We start from the raw sequence: 26,800 nt of genomic DNA, 5'->3' as shown, positions 1-26,800 counted from the left end.
CACAGAGCTTCTTAATCCATGCTATTCCGACATCATTAATGCGCTTTCAAAACTGTAACTCGCAAAATTTAGTCTCTTTGTGTACGGTGCTTTATGATATGACAGAAAGACATTTATATTATTATTACCACACGTACTTTCCCTCACTTTATTCGTAACGTTCTGACAAGACACATGTTCGGATACGTGTACATATAATTATGTGTTTTCTGCGCTTGCTCTTCTGACCATTTTATGTAAGTTCACGCTTTCAATTTTTTATTCGATTAGCTCAGTTAATTATAATTTTTCAATTCTTATACATATATCTCCATTTATTAAACTGACATACAATATAATTCTTTAGTTCGATTTTTTTAACTCAGAGCAGTTACGTAATAATGGTCAGTAGATTGGTTCTTCACATAAAATCCGGCAAGCTATTGTGTTTGTACGCTTCTTCGCACTGCACTATTGGATTTATGACTAAGCTTGGACTGCTCTGACTATTAAATTCTTCTAACCATTAAATTTATATCTTACACTGAGGAGGTCTCAAACCTATGGGTTGAAACGTATGTTTTTAACTATTACTATTATATTTAATAAAGATTTATTGCGCATCGACACCTGCGTTGGGCTCTTATTATTATATGAGTATATATTTTTTATTATATTTGACTAATTATCACAGAGCCTTTAAAGAAAACTTTTTAGATTTATAGTTCATATTAATTCTAGCAAGATCCAGTGGCGGATACAAGGGGTGGGCGGAGGGGGCGATCAACCCCCCTCTCCAGAGCGCTCCAAACAAATTTCGTATATTGGAAAAAGTCGGTTTTGAATAAATTGAGAAAAAAATTATCAGAAATTATTTGAGACTAAATAATGTTCACTAAATTTTTTTAAATAAAAAAATAACATTAACGACAATAATAACTAAATATGTACATTTTGTCATACCGCCTCCTCCCCCCCTAAAACAACTCTCTGGATTCACTGACAAGATCCGTACAAATCCATATAAATTTACCATTGACGTGCCAACTGGCAATAGAGTATTCAAAACACTTCTAGGAAACACAATTTTAATAGCACAAAAATAATTATGAAACTCTAAAATAAGTTATTAAAAATAGATTCGCTAAGAATCTTGAAAATTTAAAACAAAAAAAAGTAAAAAATCTCAGTGTTTATATTATTTGACATAAATAAGACACAGATGTGGCGAAAAAATTCAGAACATACACAGAGAAGACATCTCTCTTGGTATGCAAATCAATACGTTTAGCATCCGAGAAAGCTAGCGATACGTTTCATTCCGTCTAACTCTGACACAGTTGGAAAATTTCGCGAGGTTTCTACAAGAAAAATTATTGCGAATCGACGTTGCTCGTTTCGCTGGCAGAGTTTTCGGTATGGCGGCCGTTTTATTTATAGCGGAGGAGGTCGCGATGCGTTCTAAAAGCTCCTCGACTCACCAGTATTACATGCACATCCATACCGAGCTCGTCTCGCACCGAAACCTAAAAATCGTCTACCGACAGATCGGATCTGTAACTCAAAAGAGAAAAACGCTTTTTGAAAATCGCAATTCCGGTATTCCGTCGATTACTTGAATAATGTTGTCTCGATGGGAATTCTAGAGCCCTCTGGGAAACGAACACGTGACTTTTGAACCGCTGCAGCTGGGCAACAAAGTGATCGATTTGGTGTTAATATAGTGTAGTTGAAATTTCACATGTCGCGCATTAAAAAGTAGTTTATGATAGACAGATTGATCGAGTACCTCTTGCGCAAGTGTACAGAATACAGTGATTAATCACCACGTTTATTAGGATTAATAAATCTCAGAATTGCTTATTGGATTGCAATAATTTTATGACCAAATTTCCAAATTTCTGAGAATTATTAGAAACTATTTAATATAAACAAAATTTGTTGTGAAATCATAATTATTTTTAACAAGTCTGTATTTAGCAAAATAGTCTTCAAATTTGACAAACATTTCTATGTAGTCAAATTATAGCTAATTTGAAACACATAATTATTAATATTTTATTTTAATTTAATCTACTGTTCTGTTTCTTAAAATTAAACATAAGTTTTGATTTATGTAACTCAAAGTATAATTTTTTTATAATTGCCGAATTTATCATTGTCTTATTGTTAGTTTATCTTTAACTTCGGTTCTAAAAATTGATGCTGATAAATCAAGGTCAGAGCAAGAGATTTATGTGTCTGATATACTCTCGAAGATGTCACAAACTGTTACACTAACTTGTCGGCATCGATCCAAAGATTGGACGATTCTAAAGCAGCAGTTTCCAATTTTCGAGAAGGCATAGCATGTAGCACCAGATATTATCTATTTTCTCAAAAGTATAACATCACTTATTAATAATAAAATTATCAAATATATAGTTACATCATTTATATTATTAAACAACTTTATAGATGATTGTTTAGTATGAATTTGAATGCAGATCAAAAAGAATTGCTGAGATATTCCAATAAATGCAAATATTCTCATAGAATTAAATATATATCGTATATACACAAAGCAAGTTTTTGCGAAATTCAATAAACAATTCTAATAACTACAAATTTTTAACTAATAATTGTAAAAAGACTGTCTTTGTCAATTATTGCAAAATGTGATACTTTGTTTTTTAAATCTTCAGTCAGAAGTGACGGACGATTCTGTTTCGATGCATCTATTTTACGTGGAATGTCTGTGTGCCGTGTATTTGTGTCGAGCAAATTAAATGAAGACAAACGGTAGGTCGTGATAAATGCGGCTCCGAACCAGAACTCGACGGATCTCGTGTCGTAAGTTGACGGACTCGCGAAGCTGACGAAAACTGCTCCAGTCGACTGGAGACACGCGTGACAGATACCTTCTTCTCTTCAGTAACAACGAGCATCGCAATATCTTTGCTTCATCTCGATCTTCCGTACGCCAACTTTCGCCTTTCAAGATGGCACATCTACGGCGCCCAGTGAGGCGGGAGCATTACAAGCCTTTCGGAAGAAGAAGGGTAAATCAAACACGTTTATAATGTTTCTAGTTGTTATAAGTTTATAATGTTCATAAGTTAATCGATTTATGCAACTTTATGGGCGATAGATCTATTTTTGAAACAAAGCGACTAGATGTTAAAACAGTGCCGAAAATCTGAAATAGCAACTAATATGTTCTTTAATTACTGAAAATTGTCACAATTATGACGAAACATTTTACGATAAATTTCTTATATTTTGAAAGAATCTTAGAATCAAAATATCTAATATGTAAATATGATTTATTGATAAAATGTCGGTTGGAGGGTATTCTATATATAATAAATTCTACGCGCGTGAAACTAATCAATAAAAGATACTTGATTTAATAATCATGATACTGTGTTTCCATTGGGGAGTGCCATTTGTTCGCAAAATCGTACTATAAATAAATGGTTATAAAAGCAAATACCAATTCGTATCGCGAGCATGCGCGTTCTATCTTTACAAGCACAATGCTCTTAAATTTTATTTTTGTGCCACGTGACCGCGATGAAAGGAGCTGCCGTCACGCTTGTATAGCTCCGCCGATCATTTATTTATGAACTGCGATTTCGAGATCGAAGCTGTTACTCCGTATATATCTACAGGGTGTTCCGGAGTTGTCACATTTTTTTACTTGCAAAACGATCGAATAATTTCGATTTATTTTTTCTTAATGAAATAAATCTACAGAATTGAAAATTTAAATTTATCAAAAGCGTGTAAATAAAAGAAAGTTTTGAAATCTAGAAGCGGAAACTTTAAATAATAAAGAAAAATAGTAAAACGTAGAAAAAGGGTAATATCTGTGTGTAGTAATCTTTAGAATTGACTGCAATTTAATTGTAGAATCGAAGGTTTCAGCAGAAAGCGAAGGGAATAACACGTGTACGCACCCTACGTGACCTACATAGATGACCTAGATTTGCACTCAAATGAAACCGACTGCAGAAAATAGCTTAATTCTTTACAAGTTATTCTTAATATTATTTTTATTTGATGGAATTTTTATTGATACTGTCAAAACATTTTATTGATACTATCAATTTGCAAAGTTACTTAGTAAAATTTTTTTATTATTTTGATTTTTATTTATTATTTATGTTAATGACACTTGCGTGTAAAATATTTACGGAAAGCGGGAGTAATTATCAATTAAAAATATTAAAATTTGCATAGTTCTTTATAGCGTTTAAATATAGGAGAAATAATATTTATACAAAACGTATTGTTGTTTGCAATCAGGAAAACTAAGTGATGATTCGAAACAGTAATACAATAGACGATATGTAGTACAAAGAATGCCGTGGATCGACACTGCTCGAGATAAGAATAATAATCTTTTTTATCTGCAATTCCCCCTGTTTATAACATATGGGACACTTATACGATCATGCGTTGAATAAAAATTGGCTTTGAAAAGAAATCAGCATTGTCTGATTATCTTCCAACGTAATGCTAACGATAATAAAAGCGACCAACTGGACATATTAAGATCAAGCTTGATAAGAGAATGCTGCGTGTTATTTATCGCTCGGCGCGCAAGATACATTCCATGTCAGATAAATATAATTTTTTTAATTATGCAGAAGGAAAAACTGAAAATTTTCGATATTATCTGACAATGCAGAAATAGAAAAGTCGATTTATACCGATTAGCTATATATTAGTCACATTTTTATTAACTTATTATACCGAAAGAAATCTTATTGACTTGATATCAGAAAGATCATGCCATATTAAGTAAAAATAGATATAAATGCAAGAAGAAAAAATCGGAATTTAAAAATTCCGATTTTTCATTTAATTTACTCTATTTATATTTAATATGATGTGACATTCAATTTTTGCTTGTTTTCTGAAATTGGATGAATGTATATTCGGTAATTCAACTCTCCACGATCGGTCGGTTATTCTTGAGCAACGCTGTATGCATGTACACCGGGTAGGACACGTTACCGTCAGGGTGCAGTGGCCTGGCGTTGTCGTGCGGGTCGCGCTCCGGGTGGTTTGCGGAGGAGGACGCGGCGGAGCGGAGCGAAGCTGAGAACGGAACACCCCTCGGATCGATATAGTAACGGGGGTGTCGTCCGACCATCCTCAGTGGCGCCCGCACACGGACGAGTCACAAAATGGCATTGCCAGAGAAACGGCGACCCAGCCAGAAGGCGCACACGGTCGCAAGGACCATGTAGAGTCAGTCCGTGCAGCACCACCGCGACCATCGCTCTCGCAGTTTACCGCAGCTACCGTGAAGGCTCGCAGCAGTGAAAGCTCACGGGGGATGAAGGGTAGTGTGCCGCGAACGCGCGCGATGCTAACCGGGCTCGTTTAGGGGGTGATTTTTTTTTTTTTTAACGCGATCGAATAGGTTCTCGAAATTCTTAATGATAGAATTCCTTTCGGATATTTGAGTTACCCTTACAGTTAGTGAAACCGGAGTGGTCGCATTGATAAGAAACGGATACGCGCGTGGTGCACAATATTTTTAGCATTTTTGAAGCAAGGTGCTCTCCTCATGTCGAGGAAAAGGAAGGGTTGTCAGGATGAAAATACGTGATTTATTTGGTGCTAGAATTTTCTTACGGAAGAAGGTTCGTAGATGGGGGTACGGGCCTATCGCTTACGATGTAAGCCATGGGATGAGAATAACAGGACGAATGCAGGCATCTGCAGGTGAAAATTGACAAGGCCGATCGCTATTTGTCGATCGACCAGCGAATTGGAATGTGGTAACTGCACTCGAGGTTGCATGATGTCGTTGACCTGCTTTCAAGCGCCACGGTGCTGTGGTGTATCCATTGGTTTAGCGCGGGTCATGAAAAATTTCGATTTGTTGTAACATAGATTTTACCCGCTATATCTAGTATTGCTATCGCCACTTCGTTGACGAAAATACTTTCTTGTATGAATTTTTTTTGTGGATTGATGAAAGGGTGATGTCTTAGAGACACATGTCTTATTGATCTGTTAAAGCGTGATTAGATTTGATTTAATTTGGCACAGTGTTATCAAAAAGAGAAAGAAAAAGCTTCGAATGATTTAAAAGAATGCTAGAAATTAAGTTGGCGGATATTACAGATAACAATAACGTCATTTATTTTGTTTTTTAGCCAAAATTTATAAAAAATAAGTGCAGCATTTAAATAAAACATGTGTAAAAATTTGTGTAAAAGTGTTTCGTGTAATAATTTTAAAATCTTTTGTACTGAAATATTGTAAGTTCTTTGAAATACGATATATAGATCTCAACGATATACAAATTTTTTTCTATTTTTCTCTTGTCTTTCGTTGATTGAGCGTTAATTAATTTTACAGAATCTTAATCAATTATATCCTTTTCTTTATTATATTATCTCTTTCTCTCTCCCTGATTCGTTTATTAATATTAATTGTACATATATAATTTTCCGTGTACGTCGAAATTTCGTCCGGACAACGAATTCAAAGGAACGGATTTCTAAGAGGGTCAACAGTATCGATTATCTAGGAATGAAATTGATAATTCAAGAGCCGATTTCGCGTTTCTTCGAATTGCACTTTCGATTAACTGACGAAGATAATAACGGGGCTATTTGCGAAGTTATTTCTATAGATTAATTAATTATCCAGATAGATGAGGCGATCGGGGAATTGCGTGACAACGCTCGATGTGTAATTCTCTTCTAAGGTTGCCACAACTTCTAATTCAATTTTTACTTTTTCATTTTAATTGTATGTCATTTTAAAAGGGTTTTTACAGGGGTGCGGCGTGTTTAGTAAATGAAAAATGCAAAAGCTTTTCCTTGGAATATTATAGTAGAAAAAGTACCGGCAGTAAATTAAACTCCCAATTCTCCAATGCATCTTGTCGCACTTCATATGCCCAGCTATGTAAAAAGTGGCATAGTTTATTTTAACTACGTATTATTACTTAAAGCAGAGTTTTCTTCGAAAATTTTATATTTTAAAGTTAGTTACTTCGGTCCTTGTGAAGAAAATGCATTCTAACAAAGCAATATCTATCCATATATAACACTCTAATTAATTTTATAAATTTAAATATTTATAGAAATACATTACAATACGTTACGGTCAAGGATTTTTATTGCAACAGGAATAGGAAACTAAAGTGAATGATTGTTGAAATGCTGGATTAAAAAATTATTTGTCTTAAAAGTTTTGCTTAATATTGAAATTGCACATATAAAAACATACAATTTTCTTGCTTGTTTAATAAAAGTTAAAAGACTTTTCAATTAATCTTTGAAAATTTTAAATTACGTTTAAAGAATTCATTTATATAAACATTATATGAAAAGGACCTCTAATCTCATTTGATCTCTTGAGAACTTTCAGTTACGGAGATAACCAATTGAAAGTTCGTCGTCAAAGCTGCGCACGATTGAATTAGATAAAATAAAACAACACACTATTGTATCTCTCAAACAATTTGAAGAACTTAGCGTCCTGCTGTGGAAAATTTGTCTCTCTACTCGCACGATTATTCGCAAATCTAGTGATTTAAATCTAACTTTATAATATAAAATTAATTAATAATCCTAATAATTGTGACAAATAAAATGACCTTAAGTTATATTCATTATACATTAGAATGAAAATATGTACTAAGTCTTTTCAAAGCTGTTTTATCATATTTCTTTTTTTTAATAGAAAAAAGTGAAGTTAGGGCACGTAAGATAAATAACTTATTAAAAAATATTTTTTAGATAATTGGAAGTGTCTACATTATTTTCTTACTTTCCGCAGCAAAGTATTAAAATATCAAAGTGTCTTTGATATTTTCTATAATAAAAATGAATCCAGTAGACTATTGCAATTGGATTAAATAATTTGCTGTAACACGATTGACACGTACAGAATCCCGTCGCGACACTTGATATTTGAATAAAACGTAAACCTAATGAAATTCTTAAATTGCACAACCAATGAAATTTTCAGTTGATTATAATTACCGTGAATATTTAATGGAATAGACGCTGATCGCGTGTTCCAAGTGAAACTTTATGTCAGTTGAGAAATGGCAGATTGAACTCGCATTAAGTGCATTTTCCATGATTACTCAAGCGAGAGTCGGCTTATCAACATGACATTACTTTAATTAGACTTTTATTATAGTTCTATTAACTTTTATGTGAAAATTACTGAAAGTTAGTAAAACTAATGCCCTCTGAATTGATAGCCTCTCTCTCTCTCTCTCTCTCTCTCTCTCTCTCTCTCTCTCTCTCTCTCTCTCTTTGATACAAAATGGTACAATTTATCTCCATAAGTCTTCTAATAATAATTACAATTTACTAGACAATAATATATAAAATATAAAACTTCTATACTAGAATATTTTGTTACAAGTAGATAGAAACTAATCCATAATTTATTATTGCCAACGTTGATGTACGAAATATTTTTATCTACTATCTCATATCACGTTACTGTGTAATTTATTGATGCTTAGTGCTTACATTTTGATAACATGGGACAGATAGTTTTAGGGAGTGATATTAACTTCTTTGTAGTTCTTCCAAGCTTTCTTTACAAGCAATTTGATCAGGTCAACTGCAGAATAGGAGTAGATTTAGGGAATGGTTTGATTTCGTTCTTTCGTGCCTAATTTTAGAATATTGTACGACCCTTTTTTATATAACAGCACGATGCAAAATGCAGATCTGAAAGTCAATACTGTGCTAAATTTAGATGCTAACTTGGAAAGCGACTTTCAGAGTAAATTTTAAGATCTTTTTAGCGATCAATTATTGAACATAAAAAAATTGGTATACATATTTATTCGTATGTATGTATTTTGCTTTTAAATTGTATTTCCAAATTTGTGCCAAGTTTCAATTTTTGCTAAAGTTTTGCAAAATCACTAAATTAAATATTTTTAAAGTTATAAATTGTTATGTCCTATATATGAAGAAATGATTTTTCAGAAAAACGATTTACCTAAACGATCGAATTAGAGATATTTTTTATTTTAATGGACGTTTATGTCAAAATTAAATAGTAGCATCTTATAAAAATAAATTTTAAATGGCTAAGTTGTCTCATTCTTTATATCGTTCGCACTTATGAATACCAGAATAGCAATAAACTATGTATTTTAATCTCTTTTTGATACACGATTTTTGATACTCTCAGTAAATTATGCCTGCATTCGTCCACAATCTGCGTTTATGTTTCTTGTTTTCTTCATTATGTCATTATACATTTTTTACAATCCAATCAAAGTCAAAGTTGCACTTTATCTTGCAGAGGGCTATTAGAAAAGTGAATATTTCAAATCGGATCTTTTATTGTTCGCCACGAACGTGAAACGCGCCGTAGCTTGTCGTCATGGGATGACGATCTCTCACAAGTAGATTAAGATTCAAGATTAAGTATTTGGATGGCTTGCAAACGAAAGCGAAAAAAGCTTGGGATACGACGTATCTGAGGGAAGCTCGGAAACCTTGTGCCACTGCGCCATTCAACATGGCGTAGCGGCGTGAATTCAAATATCAGTGCAATATAGACAAGTACTTTGACGCGAGTAGAAATAGCCATGCGGTAACGTGGGCTAAGCGAGAGCTTTAGAGCATTAGTTCGATAGATTTCGGCTCCAAATCGGGGCGAAGTGGATTAAGCATCATCAGAAGAACAACCCTGGCGCTCGCGGTGGTGAATCCCGGCGATGATCGGGTACAATCAACACAATTCCGGCTACAACAAGCTATTCACTCAGGTATAATGACAAACGTGGATTCTAATAATTTTTTGTTGTGCAAGAAGTGCGCAGAAGGTATTAAGAATGCTTCATTTTTTTCATCAAATAATATCGACACGTTCTATTCAGCGATATGTTCTATTCAGCGATATGTTCTATTTGCTATAATAATTAAAATATTTAAATCAACAGGCAAGGTTTGGCACTGCGGCATTTTCTTTCATAACCGTTGCTTTTATTTTATGTTTTTTTAAATGTTTTTGGTTTCGCTCTTGGTTTATTATTTTGTTTTCTTTCGATCTGTGTGTCTCTCTCTCTCTCTCTCTCTCTCTCTCTCTCTCTCACCTATCACTTTTCGCAAGGCTGCAATAAATAGAAATATGTTGATGGAACAATAGTGCTTATCTTTTTATTTCCTCTCGTCAAAGGGATAAGTGTAATTAAATTTAAACCTATCAAGGGATTCCATACAGTCAGGAAGGTCTCCATGTAAAAATAACCGATTATCGTGACCGTACTTTGAGCAAGGAGGCGCAAGGAAGAGCTGTTCGATCGCGTCAAAGACGCGCCGTTTTCTAGACGTATAGGATATTTCGCGACATATCGTTTAAGGCTTGTATTAGGCAACGTGGCGTAAAGCAGAAGCGATCATCCGTGTTATCGTTGCTGCGCAACGATTTACACCGATCGCACGCTCGTTCGAGGTTTCTTTTTTTAGTATAAAATCGAGCTTCGAGGAGGTCGGGTGATATGCTCTATTGGCCTTGAAGCTACAGTTTATCCTCTTAGTTCTTTACCCTTGGTGCAGCTCTTACTTGCAATACATCTTTCGAAATGTCCTTCGAGTGTACTGGCGAGATTTTGCAGAAGCCAGAAAGGCCTTAATTTTTTACATCGACGTTAACTATTTGCAATTTGCAACTTATTTTCATTGACAAGAAACATTGTGAAGAAGTTTTCGATTGTTGCTAAATTTTATTTGCACCAATTTTGATTTTATTAGCATCAAAATGTTAACTGATAAATGTTAACTGATAATTGAAATTGCTCTTAATTTTACTAAGAGCTGTAACATTATCGGTAATATTTTTCCCAATTATTTTTCTTTCAATCGGACAATTTGAATTGTGCAATGCGCCTGCTTATTAAACTATGATTCTTAGATTATGTGAAATATTGACTCTTCCCATTTTCTTGCGTGGAATAATTGTAAACGCTTTTAAAAATTTAGTTTAATTAAGTATATAGTAATATTATAAATAATATAAAAATAAAATAATAACATAAAAATGAGATTTTCAAAATAAAACTCTAGGTAGGCGTTACATCGATGTAGTCATTTAAATGTTAAATATGTCAGAAACACATGTGCATATATACATATAATTATTCCTTCTTTTTTAATGCTTTATACGAGTAAACATATAAATACATGTCTATATAATAACTATTTTGAGCTTTACACAATCTAGTGGCTAACAAGAAGAATTCTGTAAAAGATAAGATAAATAAAATTAAAATATACACACAGTTTACAACAAAATGTTCTAAAAAGGTATAATTAATAACTATTTCATAACTGCAATGTTTTTTGAAATATTATTATTAGAAAATCATTTTCTTCATTTCAGTCTTTCTCATCAAAAGTCTCTTATTATTGTTCTATAAATATTAGAATGCTCAAGTTTATTTCGTACAAACACGCATTATATATTTATACATTGAGAGCAGAACATGTCGAATTAAAGTCGTTGGCATGGCTACGACATGTCAACCGAGTGAGTTTATTCGCCAAAAACCTTTTTTGAGGAAAGAAGAGTACTGTGGAAACAATCTAAGCAACTTATTTGCTGAAAACTGATTGTGATAAGATTAATCAAACAATTAAGCAGAAAATTAATAAAACCTTATAGAGTTGGAATCCTAATTGCGATCCTAAATATAATTAAATTATGAAATAAAAGGAAAATTATCTCTAAATAAAATCTTCTTTCTAATGATCCTACTTTCTTCTACCTGAAAAACAATGTGCTTTAAGCAAAAGAAACTTCCGTCAATTTTGAACAAATTTTAAATACATAATACATGTAATACACATATCTCTCTGCTGTCTAATAATAATTATTATTTACGTAAAAATAATTTTATACATATATATATATATATATATATATATATATATATATATAGGTGAATAATGTATTTCTCACACCTTCATTAAATAAAAACTTATAATTTTTTTTTAAACAAGGAAACTGAACTTAACAAACATAGATTATAACTGCAATGGTTGAAATGTTACATTGCTGTAATATGTGGTCATAATATGTGTTTGCTCGTTTGTTGGAAAAGAAATTTAAAACGTATATAAAAAGATATTTCCAAAATAAAAATTTTGGAAATTATTAAAATTTGCTGTATTACATACGTAATCATATTTGTATACATAAAGTGGTTGACAATCGTGCAGCAATCCGTAATATTAAACAATTCATCGAATTAAATTAATAAGACCACTGATTCTCGGAATAATATGCAAATCGAAGCTTATGCTGGCCTAAATTTCTTGCTTATGACTACGAACATCGAGCGTGCGTAAGTCTTCCTTCCTATGCTCGATCGATTCATTTAATTTTAACAGGAACTAATTAACTTGCTAGACTGATTTCCTTTGTTACAAGGTAATCTGCGTCGATACTTGTAGGGTGTGATAGACGTAATGAACTGCGTCGTAGGGCACTTTATCATTCACGGTCTCGCGGACAAAGTCACAGTTAACGTTATATTAGACAGAGTAAATAAATAGTGTTTAAGTATGCTATTTTCAAGGGATGAAACTTTTCATAAAATATTCGGTTTAATGTAGAAAGTATTTGTAGGTAACGTTTTTCATATACATATTAATATACAATTTTACAAAGCTTTATGTAAATGATTTTATTTAAATAAATGCTGTTTATGCTACTTTCAAGGGATTAAACTTTTCAAGGGATAAACTTTTCATAAAATATTTGGTTTGAAAGATTAATATAAAAAGTATTTGTAGATAACATTTTTCATATATTAATATAAAATTTTGCAAAGCTTTATGTAAACGATTTTATTTAAATAAAGATTTTAATCACAAAATATCACTAATCTTTGAGCAATATGTAAATGTTTATATAAATGTTTAATTAAAAAGTTACGTAATTTATTGAAACTATTAATTATATTGCATGGTAAAGAAATAAATTTAAATTAATCTTGGTATTGAGATGAAATAAAAAATTATCTAAGTTTTAACGAAAAACTTTTGAGATTTCTTGTCAAAAGTTAGAAGAGGTTTAAACCAATATCTAAGACCATTATTGCACCAAAGATTATTAATTCACCGCAAACGTTATATAAGAAAAATTCTAATTAACGTCTGTGTGAAGGAAAATTTGTTTTAAGTTTTCCAAAACTTCTTCGCCATGTACGAAAGTTCGCGGATCTAATGGATGACTCGTTTGATTTCTCTCAGGGCTCGGCGGACTCGAACTACTCCCAGCCGAGCTCGGATCTTTCGCTGGACGAGGAGAAGGAGAGCTTGCGACGGGAGAAGGAGAGGCAGGCCCTCAATCAACTCGAAAAAGCCAGAGTAAGTCATTGATCCTTCGTGCGCTCCAGTTTTGCTCCGCTCCCATGCACAGGCCGCGTGCCATTCTTATTTTTCCGCGCGTGCTGGATCACCATTTATCGATTTGAGTGGGCGTCCCGTCATCACCGTCATATTTCCTCATAGCGTTATAAACATCATGAATCTGTATGAGAAGCGACATAGCCGGACACGTCTGCAATTTCGAGATAGGAGGCGAAGAGAAAAAAAGAAACGGGGACTCGGCGAGGTGCCAGTCGGATACTTCGCGGCATTCCTCGCGCTCGTAGTCCAGGCCATGAAGATAAATCTATGGAAAAATACGATCTATGATCCGTACGAGTGCTACTTTAACGCGGCAGTAATGCTTAAATGCGACAATAATGTCGACGCTCACGTATCGAGAAGTGTTTTATGAGGAGCACGCGCGAGGTAGTTTTCGAAGTATTGATATACTTCATGGATCATTTTACTTTACCAGGAATGAATTTTATTCATGAATTTTTACGAAATACAGTATTTGCCAATCATAAAAAATTTTATTAAAACTATATTCTTTTATCTAATATTTCATTATAAAATACGATAAAAGATATTCATAATATAATATTTCGCTTCTCTTCTTTCTTTTATGATACAACATAAAACATTGCGTGTTTTACGTTTAGGAATAATTTAAATGAAGGGTTCAAACCTGCGAAATTTCTTCAATCACAGTGGATTATAACGACAGATAGCGATAAATTGTAGGCTCAAATGGTAAACACGGTTGAAATTATGAAATAGCACGAACGTCAAATGCGAGGACCTGATCGACTCAGTCTTCTTCGGTTTAACGGTGAATGGATATTGATTGGCGAGAGACGACCTTCGAAGGATAGAGCTCGTCGCAATAAAAATGAAAAGCTCCGCAATGCTCTTTTATTCTTTATTGACGCGACGACGGTGTTGTCACTAGCAAAATGCGTCCACGCATAAGCTGACAATGTGTCGATCGGCCGTGAAGCTCGTCGACGGCGGTGTGGCTGCGGCTTTTATTTTCCATTCCATACACGCGATATAGTTATACGTGTTTATGTACACGTCGCGATATAGGAGCTGCACCGTGACCCGATAGAAAAGTCGATAACACGGGCAAGGGAACGCTGATACGTAACTAAGCGCAGTGGTACGAGACGACACCGCATTTGTCGTCGAGGTTGATGATCATAGTCCGATTTACTTTTCGCGAAATGAGCGGATAAATTGCATGAAATAAATATATATACATTTTAAATAGCACTAACATTTTATTAAAATTAATTTATCTCAACATTAGATATTTTATTGTAATTATATTGCATTGCGTGACTGGCAAGAAATAAAAATTTTATCGTACAAATTAGGATACAACAGCTAATAAATACGCGTTCTCGCGTCAATTTACAACTTTTCAATTTACGTTTCAGTCGAAGCCAGTAGCATTTGCGGTGCGGACTAACGTGAGCTATGATGGATCCGTCGACGATGACTCACCTGTTCATGGTTCGGCCATCAGCTTTGACGTCCGTGACTTTCTTCACATCAAGGTACGAGCACACGTGTCCTTTGTCGTAGACTTTCTTCTTGTCGTACAATTTTAATATTTTCCTTACTAATGAACCATTTCGTTTTTTAGGAGAAGTACGACAACAACTGGTGGATCGGCAGGCTTGTAAAAGAGAATTGCGATGTGGGTTTCATCCCGTCACCGGTGAAGCTAGAGGCCTTAAGGTTACAGGCGGCAGCGGCGCGTGGCACGAAGGGCCTCTACTCGACGCGAGGAGGGTCTTCAGGGAACCTAGGCGAGAGTGGTATGCCCTCACGTGGTTCCACACCACCTACGCCAGGTACCCTAGCACGTCCTTCTTTCTTTCCCCCCGTCCAAAATTCACGGTGTACCCAATTCGGTGTACCTGATCGGGAAACTTTCTCAGCTTGATCCTCGACAGTGAGATTACAGGCGGACGGGATCGTTGCTACAGGCCGGTCGAAACAAAAATATGTGACGAATAACACTCGCTTGAGATCCTAAGTATCCCACTATTTGAGACATACAAACACCAGCTTCGAGTGCTTACATTCGCCCCCGGAAACTTTCGATCAAATCATCTTCTGTGTAGCTCACAAGCGAATAAAACATGCATGCGCGCAAATAACGACGTTTGATGTTATGAAACAATTAATAGAACATATAGAATGTTTAACATTTAACGTTTTTGCACTCCAGCAGATTGATATCAAGTTAATACTAAGGTATCCTCTTTTCTTTCATTCCTTGCGGTTTACACAGAAATATGAGCTTCTCCATTTTTGCTCTCTCGCGAGAAAAAATTGCCCACTACTGTGCTCTCGCTTCACACGCTCTATTAGTTTTCATTTCATTGCTAAAGTCATCGAGTGAGTCACCGTATTCGTGCAACTCATCAACACACACACGACTCTCAGTACTGCTGTAGCTAGCCGCTGATCTCTAATAGCTACTACTATGAGCAGAGACACTAGCATAAATTAGCAAATTATATCTATAGAATGCATCCCATCAGTGCTTTTATCATAGCTTCTTTGAGAGAAAGAGGGACTCGTCGATCTCGAAATGTAGACGAGATTTCGAGTAATCCCGAATGTATTCTTTCGACAGGTGATGACAGCGACAGTGTCGGGAACGTGCGACCTGGCAAGTCGACCCTGACGACCCTACCTGTCAAGGAGAAGCGGAAGAACTTCTTCAAGAAGCCGGTAAACGCACGGCGAGCCGCGATATCGCGCGTAACGCGTTACGCACAGCTTATCACTTTTTTGAGCTTTTACACTTGGACTTACAAGCCCTGTACGCCCACTGAACTGGCGTGATGCTCAATGATGTCATGCGTAATAATAGATGTCATACAATGGGATGTTAAAAAGATGTCTGACAACTATAGAATTGTTTGCTCCGGTATTGATTATTGCCTATGGTTTTATTTTAATACTCTTTCTTACGATTCAGATAATAGCTGTGCCCAATAGCATGATGCATTTCTCTCACGCTGGTTAGACGTACAGACAATTCTATTTAATGTTTCTATTCTTACGACACTACTGTACGATCTTTATGACACTAGGCTTTGTCCATGTCGAAGCAATTTTCTTAACAGTATTATTTTACAATATTTTTAAATAAAAATTTTATCAATAAAAATTTTTTAATTGAACAAGAAAAATAAAGTTTTAAAAAGAACTTTGAGATAATGTTGTACCAAGTGCTCTAACAGTGAGTAAATAATTTATATGGACATTGTCTAAAATATAAAAATTTACCAGTCGACTATAAATTTAAAGTTTTTGGATTAACGATTCTCTTGACCGCACAAATATAAGTAGAATTATGTCTTCAAATGTGCAATTCTGTAACATGTGTTTATTTCTTTTTAAATTAGATTCAACTTGAAAAATATTACCTTAAGATAAAGATTTGAAATATGATTAATTTTTTTACAATAATTTAAGAAAAATTATGGCATGTCAAAGATTTTACTATATAATTATTAACTATAATTAACAATCTGCGACGATTAGGAATTAACACAGATGAACTTTATTAAGGCAAATTTATATACATATATTTTTTAGAGAAAAATACATAAAATAATTACTTTAAAAAATTCTTTTAATGTTTCGCTGTATTAAATATTATAAACTGCTGAGGCTTGCTTCAATAATTTATTATATCTAAATTATTTCTTTATTTATAAAATTATTATCAAATTATTATTCAAGTGAATTAAGTAATTTTTTATTATAAAATTTCTATCTTATTTGATACAAAACGTTTTTGTATATAATAAGCATTTTATTATTTTATGTAATATTGAAGTCAATAACCGGAAACGACTGGTAAATACTTTCACTATTCTAACACACTGTTTGCTACTTCTTTTCCACTGTCACTAAGCGTACAGTGTTCGACGAGAAATTATTCCCGGGGTCGCGTGTTGTGACGAAAATCATTCATCACCGTAAGGTAGACTATAGCCGTGACGATTAGTCCGTAGGAGGCCGTTAATACCTTAGCTCGATATCATAGTTACTAACATGCTGCTTGGCCAAAGTACCTTCGGTGCTCGAAGAGGATGTCCCGTGGGCGTTCGCACGTTCAGGGAAGGACTTTGGCCGTGCAGGAGGTCGCATGTGTCAAGTCGACGTGGCCATTAACTGATTTCAATGTTTCAATGTTGCATACCGTGCTCACGCAGTCCTACGTAAGTGAGACTATCCTGGGGCCGGTTACCGGCGAACGGGTCTCGTCTCGACTGACCGAACTGATCGTTTGCTCGGATTTTCAGGAGACGACAAGCCCCTACGATGTAGTACCTTCTATGAGGCCCGTGGTACTGGTCGGGCCGTCACTCAAGGGTTACCAAATAACGGATATGATGCAGAAGGCGCTCTTCGATTTTCTCAAACATCGCTTCGAAGGAAGGTCTGTCGCAACTCCTTTCTCTATCGACCTAATCCCACCGTAATCTGACCGCTTCCTGTTACTAACAAAGAAAAACGAACAGCTATTAGTCCTAAGCATGTTGGCATTCTTTCTCGTACTAACAAGGAAAAACGTTGCCATTAATTCTTTTTACGTGTGCATCTTACGTACTAAGTCTGATTTGACCTACAGTATGCATTACTATTACGACATGTTATACACGCACTGTAATACATACTAAATATAACGTGATGAATTTTTAAATATTGAAAAGTTAATATTTAAAATTGATAAACTGTTTTTATAACACTAATTTCATTAAAAATGATTTATTACAGAATTATCATCACTCGGGTAATGGCGGATATATCGTTAGCAAAAAGATCCTTGCTGAACAATCCAACTAAAAGAGCGATTATGGAGCGGTCGACCAGCAGGAGTAGTTGTTTAGCAGAAGTTCAGCAAGAGATTGAGAGAATTTTCGAACTTGCGAGAACGCTACAGGTCTGTAAAAAAAGTATTCTAAAAGTTTTTAACATTTTTTACTTAAATTTAATTAGATATTTATTTTAATGTTACAAGTGACTTTTTTGTAAATGATTTAAATAAATACAACGAATTAATTCATGATGAATAAATTAATCAAGTCTAATATGTAATTCCAGCTAGTTGTGTTGGATTGCGACACGATAAATCATCCATCGCAGTTGGCGAAGACTAGCTTAGCGCCCACGATCGTTTACCTAAAAATTTCTTCGGCGAAAGTTCTGCAAAGATTGATCAAGACCCGAGGAAAGTCCCAGATACGTCACCTTAATGTACAAATGGTGGCCTCCGAGAAGCTGACGCAATGTCCGTTAGAAATGTTCGATGTCATCCTAGACGAAAATCAATTAGAGGATGCGTGCGAACACGTCGCCGAGTATCTTGAAGCCTACTGGAGGGCGACGCATCCTCCAGACTTTTCCACGGTACCGCGCGCCGTGCCAGCGCCCGATTCTTCGACGGATAATACGTACAACACGCAACAACGCGTGCCATCAGGTATCACGATTATCTCGATAAATCGAAGATTATTAATTACATATTTAAATAATGTTTAAAGATTCCTAAGATCTTTAGATATAAATCAAGATTTCGAACTGAATGTAAAACAAAATTAGCTCTAAATTAATTTACGATAGATTGGCGTCGCAAGAACAAAAAGTATTTGCATGTCAAGGAAATTATGTCATACAGAGTTATACAGAGTCATGTTATACAGAGAATTCCAAATCAGTCAAGGACGTTTTCGTCTCGCATGAATAATTTAATGGAATTCGAGACAATAGAAAGATTTTAAATAGCACGGATAGAATATCTCTCAATACTCGGGAGCCAATACTTCGACCATTCGGTAATGGTTTTGTGGAAACCGTCCAAAAACCCGTTGAGAGACACGGTAGAAATGTAAAACCGACGATGATTTAGGACGATCTGTCGCTCTTGGCAGCGACATCGTGTATGATGTAAATCAATGCGTAATATGTCGATTGACGTCTTTGGCACTGTCGAGCGGAAATCGAACTTGTCTACGAACATATTTGGCAATGTTTAAAAGCTAACTAGAAATCGAAATACTCTGGCTTCGAGAAAATTGTCGTATTGGTCAGGGTATCTCGGAAAAATAATTTTGAGAAACATTATTAACACGCATTTAACTATCTCATAATACGCAAACCATTTATACGTTTTACGTTACGTGTCTCGAAATGCCTTTTTCAAAATCCTGACTCTTGCTCGCGCTTTTTAACCCTTTTAAATCTAACTCAATCTTGTCACTAACAATTGATTCTTCTCCTCTTAGGTGTTTCTCATGACTCTTACTATCGTCGAAGAGGTAATCCAATATTTTCCTTGAGCATATTTTTGCACTCTCGTATTCCTTATTTTTCGTATTTCCTTCATTTGGCACATATAGCTTGCTAATTGCACGTCGACGTTGCATGAAATCGTTTTAGAACAATTTAGAAAATAGAATCTGTCATGAAGACTTGCTAGAAATAATTAGTTAATACAATTCTATGAGATTTATACATTTATTATGATTACTAATGCTATTATTATTATGTACATTCATGAATTTCTATTATTTTATTGTAACACAATTTTAAATTTCCATACATGAAATATAGCGATTTTTTACATAATTTATACATATATCAGCGTTACATTCTGTTTTCTAATAATTTTAAAGAGCTATGTATATATTTTTATTGGCATTATTTTTATATAATATAATTTTTTTAATTACATGTGATTGATATTCGTTATAACGCAATTTCAATACACTTGCTCATTTTCCAATTCTCTATAGAAAATTGTGATGCATAATATTTTATGCATGTACATTATATATGTATTTTGATTTTTGAAATTACTTATTGCATATAACTTTATTTGCAATTTATATATAATCGTATAATATTATGATCTTTTTACAAGATCTATGTCTATCAAGATATGTCTATTAAGATATGGTCTAGTCGTCTTCTAACTTCGCATTCCATTCCACTTATTCACCGAAGAGACAACACTATTGATTAAAAATGTCTCTGCATCAATCGTATAATTGTTTAATAACCATTAAATCAACATCATCTTATCCTGACGTTATATTTCTTTTCAGCGGCAATGTACGGATCGAACGTATCGGGTCGATAAGAACTTGTATCCAGTGCAGTAATGCCGAGGCGCGTTTATCTCTTCCGTTAGTGCGGATGAAATTCTACATTTCGTTTTTATTTGTGTAATCGCTTCCCCAAGTCTTTTCGTACAATCAGCAGAAACTCTTTCCTTCCTTATACTTGATGTATTTAATCATTAAACATGCTTACTTTATTTAATAGCAACTTACTTCGTGCACATTGCGCTATTTATCATCGATCACGAGTGGATTTCTTTTATTAATATTAATATTCCAATTAAAATATTTTTAAAGACAAAGAGAGAAAATACTAATTTTTAAATAATTTCTCAATATTTGAAAATTCTATTTATACATATAATGTACATATAAAAATTTTATTCCTACAATAATTTTATGTAAGTAATTTACAAGCGCAGATTTTTTAGTGTTTGATGAAAATTTTAATATTTGTTTTTCTATAAAAAAAAAATTAGACGCGGTAGAACTTGACTTTTTCGAGTATTTACAATTTAATTCATTCTGTGCTGTATTTTACGCAAATCAAGAATATACATTCGAAAGAAGTTTTCAAAATCCACGCGTTTTCAAACTGTGCCAAATTAATATCAAAGCGATCGCGCGAGACAAAGAGCTAATGAGAATTACACATAATTTTATTTCTCCTTTTCATTAATTTTCTTTACAAACATCTGTACTACTCGGCAATTTTAAAACTTTCTACGCCGCACTGTGGTTCAACGTACAAAGAAAAAGTTTTATCCACGATTGAATGTCGTGAAAGGTACACACAGATTATCGGCTTTCTTGTCATCAGCAACGAGCTCTGACTCCGATGTTCTCTTTGTTTACGTGTAAAAGTGGAGGCGGTGGCTGCCACGGGAGTCATCCGAAAACACAACCACTAGCAACTTGGTCGCGGTGACCAAGAGACCAAGACGAAACTGTCGAGTTAAGAAGACCCCCGAGTGCGGGACATGCCTGTGTCATTGTGCGGCCGTTTCCTACTTCCTGTTTCATCGCGGATGCGATTTTATGCGGCATTAAACCGACCGAATTGTACGCTTCGGCCCGTGAATATTTAATTCTGGGTGTGGATGCGATTGAAAGAATTAGAGAAAACTGTGTAATAGGGATAAGGGCGCGTAGTAAGTACAGATGGGTTTGGTGCATGGGCCCGGAAACACGGAACCGACCCGATTTTATTTCTCTCGAGCAGAGAAAATGATTTATGTTTCCCCATTATTTTACTCTTCTTTATGCGGTGGAGTAACTACGGGTTCGTCATAGAGAGCAATCAAAGATTTTCTAGAATGTAAGACTGACGTGAATTAAGATTCAAGTTTCTTATCCTGTACCTGCTCTATTTAAAAGTTTATTGTCAAACGCAAAATTGCGAAAATAGTTTTCAAAATATGAAACTGTCTAATCAGTTTTTAATATTTTTTCAATTTTACTACATACTTTACTATATATTTTACTACAATAAAAAAATAAAGTCAATTATTTTTATTCGTGCAAATAAAGTCATTTATATACAAATAATTTGATTTATATCTGTGACAATAAAATTTTTTCTAATATTTTAATTATTAATTTTAAGTATTTAAGTATAATAAAAATTATAGAAGTCATTTGATTGCTACTATATTAGCGCAATTACGCCACTGTTATTCATTTCATTTTTTTGCTCCTATTTCAATAGAATTCTATCTCGGCTAAACTTCTACGATATACTTTCTATTTGCAAATCATTCCAAGTCTTTAAAATTAATATTCTATATTATGTATTGTTTATAGCAAAATAGAAGCCATTGGCTTTTATTTCTTCTAGTTTCTATCTTATCTTTGAGATTATGTAAAATCTAATTATGTAAAATCGATCTAGGCTACTTTATAGTAGACAAATAATTGATATTTGCTTTAATATTTCTTTATTTGCGTCGAAATTTTTAACGCGTCACGATTAGAAGTCTAGCCTTGTATATATTTGTTTTATTTGATATGTTTCGCAAGCCCTTCACCAACCCCTTTCATATAGAATAGGACTATAGTGTAGAGATTATCTAACGTTAGAAAGAGAGAGAAAGAGAAAGAGAGAGAAATTAACGACGTAGCAGCGTGAGTCGAGAGGACAGAAGTTATGAAGGGTTTCTTTATCCGTCGTGGATCTTATGCAATCTGTATCGTCTCGCGTGATTTATGTTTCGAGATTGCATCAATGTATCGATGCGTACACGAGTACATTCTTCTACTTCTCGATTTCTGCGTACCTGCGCAACGGTAGTTTCGAACGTCGGAGTCTTTGCGCCGTACCTTCTTTTTTTTTATTTAGTCTTTTTTTTGCTTAAAGCTTGCATGAATTAGCATGAAGTAGCATGAGATGTTGGAATGAAATTGGCTGAATTCATCCCTATTGCTCACAACAATAATCATCCAGTACCCAAGTGACGTTCGTTTTTACGTAGGATAGAGTTTGAGTGACGTTGTTATATGCAGATAATTTTTTTGCGGTGCAATTTGTATTTTTACAATTGATAATTTTTTAATAATACGAAACAATTTTTTTACTCTAGTAAAAAAATTAAAAATAAGAAGAGAAAGCTCTTAGTCACACATAAATATACAATTTACCGTTTTATCATTAGCAACGCGCATAAATTATTTATGATAGATTTGATTTGCTTAACTTAAAACCCGCATTAGCGATTACATTACTTTTCAATCATTACTCTATTGATCTGTTTTTTTTTTGAGAAAACAATAAATATAAAATAGATACAAAATTTGCGAAGATGACAAATTTTCGCTTGAGCAAGACGTGTGGATGTGACTCTGTAGAATTAAAATCTAATCTTGCTCTGTCTTTAATCCAGGGGGCAGAGAGGACGGAACGAGAAGATCGCGGATGGATCGGGCGGATCGTGATCGCGATCGAAGCGATCGCATGGATCACGAGTACGGCGAGGGGGCACATGGCGTTGATTATGGTAGCACGTCAAGACGTCGCCAGCAGCAGGACTCGCGTGCCGCGAGTCATAATGCTATTTAGGAGCTGGGGCCCCGGGGCCTGTCGCTTCAGCGCTGTCCCCATCTGCGCACCACCGCCCTTTAGCGGGCTCGCCTCCCGGTAACGCTATCGAACGCTAGGAAGTGCGCAACGCTACCTCGCGATAAGATCGCTGCGCTCTGTTAGTGGGGGCTGTTTCCTATCGCGTTACTCTACGCCACAGCGGTTGGCATCACGACGCTACTTTCGGCCAGATTTTCGTGTCGGCGCCCACTGTCCCCGACTGGAGGAAACTGAAGAACTTCGATACGCTACCAGTCGCCAGCAGCGTGCACGTTTTAATCCCGGAGAACATTTCGCGCTTGCATTTTTTATTCGCGCCGCTAACAAGGAAAAGTAATAAATTGCAACGCAAGGATTTTATTGCTGCTTAATTAGAGAACACGATTCAGTTGCGACGTTTAATAACCGTTGGAAAATTTTCTGGCATGCTCTAAACATGCATCCTTATCTTCCGAAAGCTCTTGCGTCTTTAATAATACACCTATATTATACGCTGCTGTTATTCCTCTTTAGATTACTGAATACTTCAATAACGTTCGCGATCAACTTACTTGTGTAATTATACTTTATTAATAATGAACAACAAAGACGGGTTTTCACTATAAAACTTCTCTTCTCTTTTTCTTCTTCTTCTTCTTCTTCTTCTGCTATTGATCATCAATAGCGTGGCACATATGGTTATCGAGATATCTTCATTCCGCTAAATCTAAATCGCTTATCGTCGAACTGCAAAGAATTGAAAGCGAAAGCGCTGCCCTTAATAGTATTATTGTTGAATGAATTCCATTAGCGCGTTACAAATTCCACAGTTTCGCACACATTATCTATATAGAAACATATCTTCACCTTCATACGTCGCGTCTTCGCCAATTAATGCCCCGATCGATATATCACGAACGCGTATATCACTCTGGCGATGTCATCCACAATTGCAGACTTACGCCACTCATTGATCGTACCAACTACCGAACTATCCTCACGCACAAATTACCATCGAGATGTACTTGTCTGATGACGTATGCTTAAGGGCTCTGCTGTATTACGTAGAGGGAACATGTCAACCGCTCATTATAACGATTAAGCGTACTATGCCAAACGTATCAAAATGCTCACCGTACTAATTGCCGGCCACGACGAAGTGCACGCATCGTTTCGAGATGCACGTGACATCTTTTACGCTACTTTATATATACGGAAAGGAAGATAACGTTGTTGGAATAATATTGTAAAAGAGAAAAAGACACACATACACACTTGACTGCATTCGGTACTCCTCGTTAAATACGCTACTCAAAGTCGTTCATATATTCAACCAAATCGACACTGTGCATTTATCACGTACGAAGTTACTGCAGAACTTATATTCTCGAACCTTTTTCGAAAGTCTCACATTCAATTAAGAAGAAATAACTCGAAAAGTTATCTGAAAACAATATCGATTTCATTTTCATAATCTCTGCATAAAATTGGTTCTTAACCAAATCATTTTGAAAATTGGTTGAAATAAAATTACAATCAATTATCGTTAATCGAAAATCTTCGTATACACATGTACACACATTCTTCACATTCTATATCTTCGATGGACTATTTACGAACACAAGTTATTTGCCAAACTAAAATTATTGCGATAAGGATGAATTTCTTTTAATATTTACGTACGATTTTCCAATTAGCGAGTTTTTAACGCGAATAGTTAAGGGTTCGAGCGTAGTTTAATGATCGTTGAAACAAACGATTGATCCCAACAGGAGTTCTAGCCGATTCGAAATAATCTTCCGGTGTCCTTGTCCGCGTTGCAATATACGCAGGACAAATTCCCCATTCGCGGAATCAGCTCAACGACACTAGTAGACGCGCGAGACAATCGCGTGGGACGAGGAGACCAAGATAGAAAGTGCACTCTCGAAATAGAGTGAAAAGAGCCCTGGGGCCTTAAATCCCTGCACCGACTCCTCCCGGGCCCTCCTAAAAAAAAAGAAAAACCAATGTCTTTATGTCGAATCGGCGATCGACGATCGACACGGTATCGAGTATTTCTTATGAACAACTTACGAAGCGCAGAGATTTGACTTCTCTCGTAGAATTTAATTATAAGAAAAATGATAATGACCATTATAATAATTACGATTGATATAATTAAAATTAATGAGATCGCCTAGAGAAATAATCTATGATCGGTTGAACGGCTAATTTTATTAATAGCTAAATCAGTTGATAATCAAGGCAAAAGGAGAGCTTTAATAAAATTTCACAGCTGATTATAGATATTTTAATTTGATCGTCGATCGATTGATATAGCCAACGTAGTCGCCGTAAGTTTACGATATCGCTGGAAGAGCGATTCGCGGTGGACGCAGCTCGGTAATCTCGAATTTGATCGTAGAAATTGAAACCCATTGTCGATTGCGACGACGACGCGACGTAGCTGTAGCGATTTTAACGATCGATATAATGATACTTGCTATCGATCACGTAATTAAATTAGACGAACTAACATAGAAACGAAATTGCTCTGGAAAACGGTTGAAGACGGTTTTTGATTTTACGAGACGGCAGTATGGCTTTCGGAATTGGATAAAGGTATCGGTATACCGAATTCTATGAAAGTTTTCGATTTTGATCAGGCGCGTCAACGATCTAGCGCGTCTCTCTATATGACGCGTTTATACGTAAACATCTGTTGGAGCTATGGAAAAGTATATGAGACACACACACACATATATTGTACATCAAAGAAAACGATTTGTGTACATATATACATACAAATTGTACACACAAGTGACAATTCCATCTATAATCACTCGACAAATTTTAATCGATAAAAGAAGATTAAATTATAGATGTTCAGCAGAGATGTGAATAAAAATTACTTGGCTTTTCTAAGGATAATTATAGACTGAAATTATGAATGCAATTTAAAATATTATAGTACAATTATAATTTTCAATGTATATGTTATATTACTCGTTCACTATTGGCTTGATATAATGCACTATTTATTAATTACAAAATATTTCATTTGCTTCTGAAACATTTAGTTGAGACAATTCTGAAAATCTAAATTATTCTTTTGTGTGACAAACATCGTATTTTTACTCACATTTTTTTTACTAATCGCGTTATGTAAATACTGTAAGAAGCTTTTACGATTACCGTTCAAATTTTCATTCTTGCAGCATTGATAACGCTGGGAATCGGCATCTAGCTGAGAAATA

The 26,800-nt window shown here is 34.8% G+C and overlaps 1 protein-coding gene across 8 annotated transcripts; it reads left to right on the top strand.

Moving 5' to 3' along the window:
• Positions 1-1,186: 1,186 nt before the first annotated feature.
• Positions 1,187-25,561, top strand: LOC105453344 (voltage-dependent L-type calcium channel subunit beta-2). Of its 8 annotated transcripts, none has more exons than XM_011695199.1 (12): positions 1,187-1,781; positions 2,664-3,020; positions 13,230-13,346; positions 14,792-14,911; positions 15,001-15,211; positions 16,003-16,100; positions 17,597-17,602; positions 17,687-17,823; positions 18,162-18,327; positions 18,489-18,867; positions 19,670-19,702; positions 23,386-25,561. In XM_011695199.1, exons 2-12 carry the CDS (start codon positions 2,961-2,963, stop codon positions 23,559-23,561), a joined length of 1,503 nt encoding a protein of 500 aa, XP_011693501.1. In that variant the 5' UTR covers positions 1,187-1,781; positions 2,664-2,960; the 3' UTR covers positions 23,562-25,561. The 8 variants fall into 8 exon arrangements, with proteins under 8 accessions (XP_011693501.1, XP_011693500.1, XP_011693499.1 ...); XM_011695198.1 differs by having other exon boundaries at positions 1,187-1,793; XM_011695197.1 differs by having other exon boundaries at positions 1,187-2,361.
• Positions 25,562-26,800: the final 1,239 nt, after the last annotated feature.

This window comes from Wasmannia auropunctata, unplaced genomic scaffold (assembly GCF_000956235.1).
Source record: "Wasmannia auropunctata unplaced genomic scaffold, wasmannia.A_1.0 LD336000.1, whole genome shotgun sequence".
In the NCBI taxonomy this organism is placed as follows: Eukaryota; Metazoa; Arthropoda; class Insecta; order Hymenoptera; family Formicidae; genus Wasmannia; species Wasmannia auropunctata.
This window is presented reverse-complemented; position numbering and strand designations above follow the sequence as displayed.

What these genes read in the sequence shown, in the direction of transcription:
- LOC105453344 (XM_011695199.1), top strand. Translation starts at nt 2,961, where the DNA reads ATGGCACATCTACGGCGCCCAGTGAGGCGGGAGCATTACAAGCCTTTC. An exon ending in AAACATCGCTTCGAAGGAAG is followed by an intron (nt 17,824 to 18,161) that starts GTCTGTCGCAAC and finishes GATTTATTACAG; the next exon opens with AATTATCATCACTCGGGTAA. An exon ending in GCAACAACGCGTGCCATCAG is followed by an intron (nt 18,868 to 19,669) that starts GTATCACGATTA and finishes TTCTCCTCTTAG; the next exon opens with GTGTTTCTCATGACTCTTAC.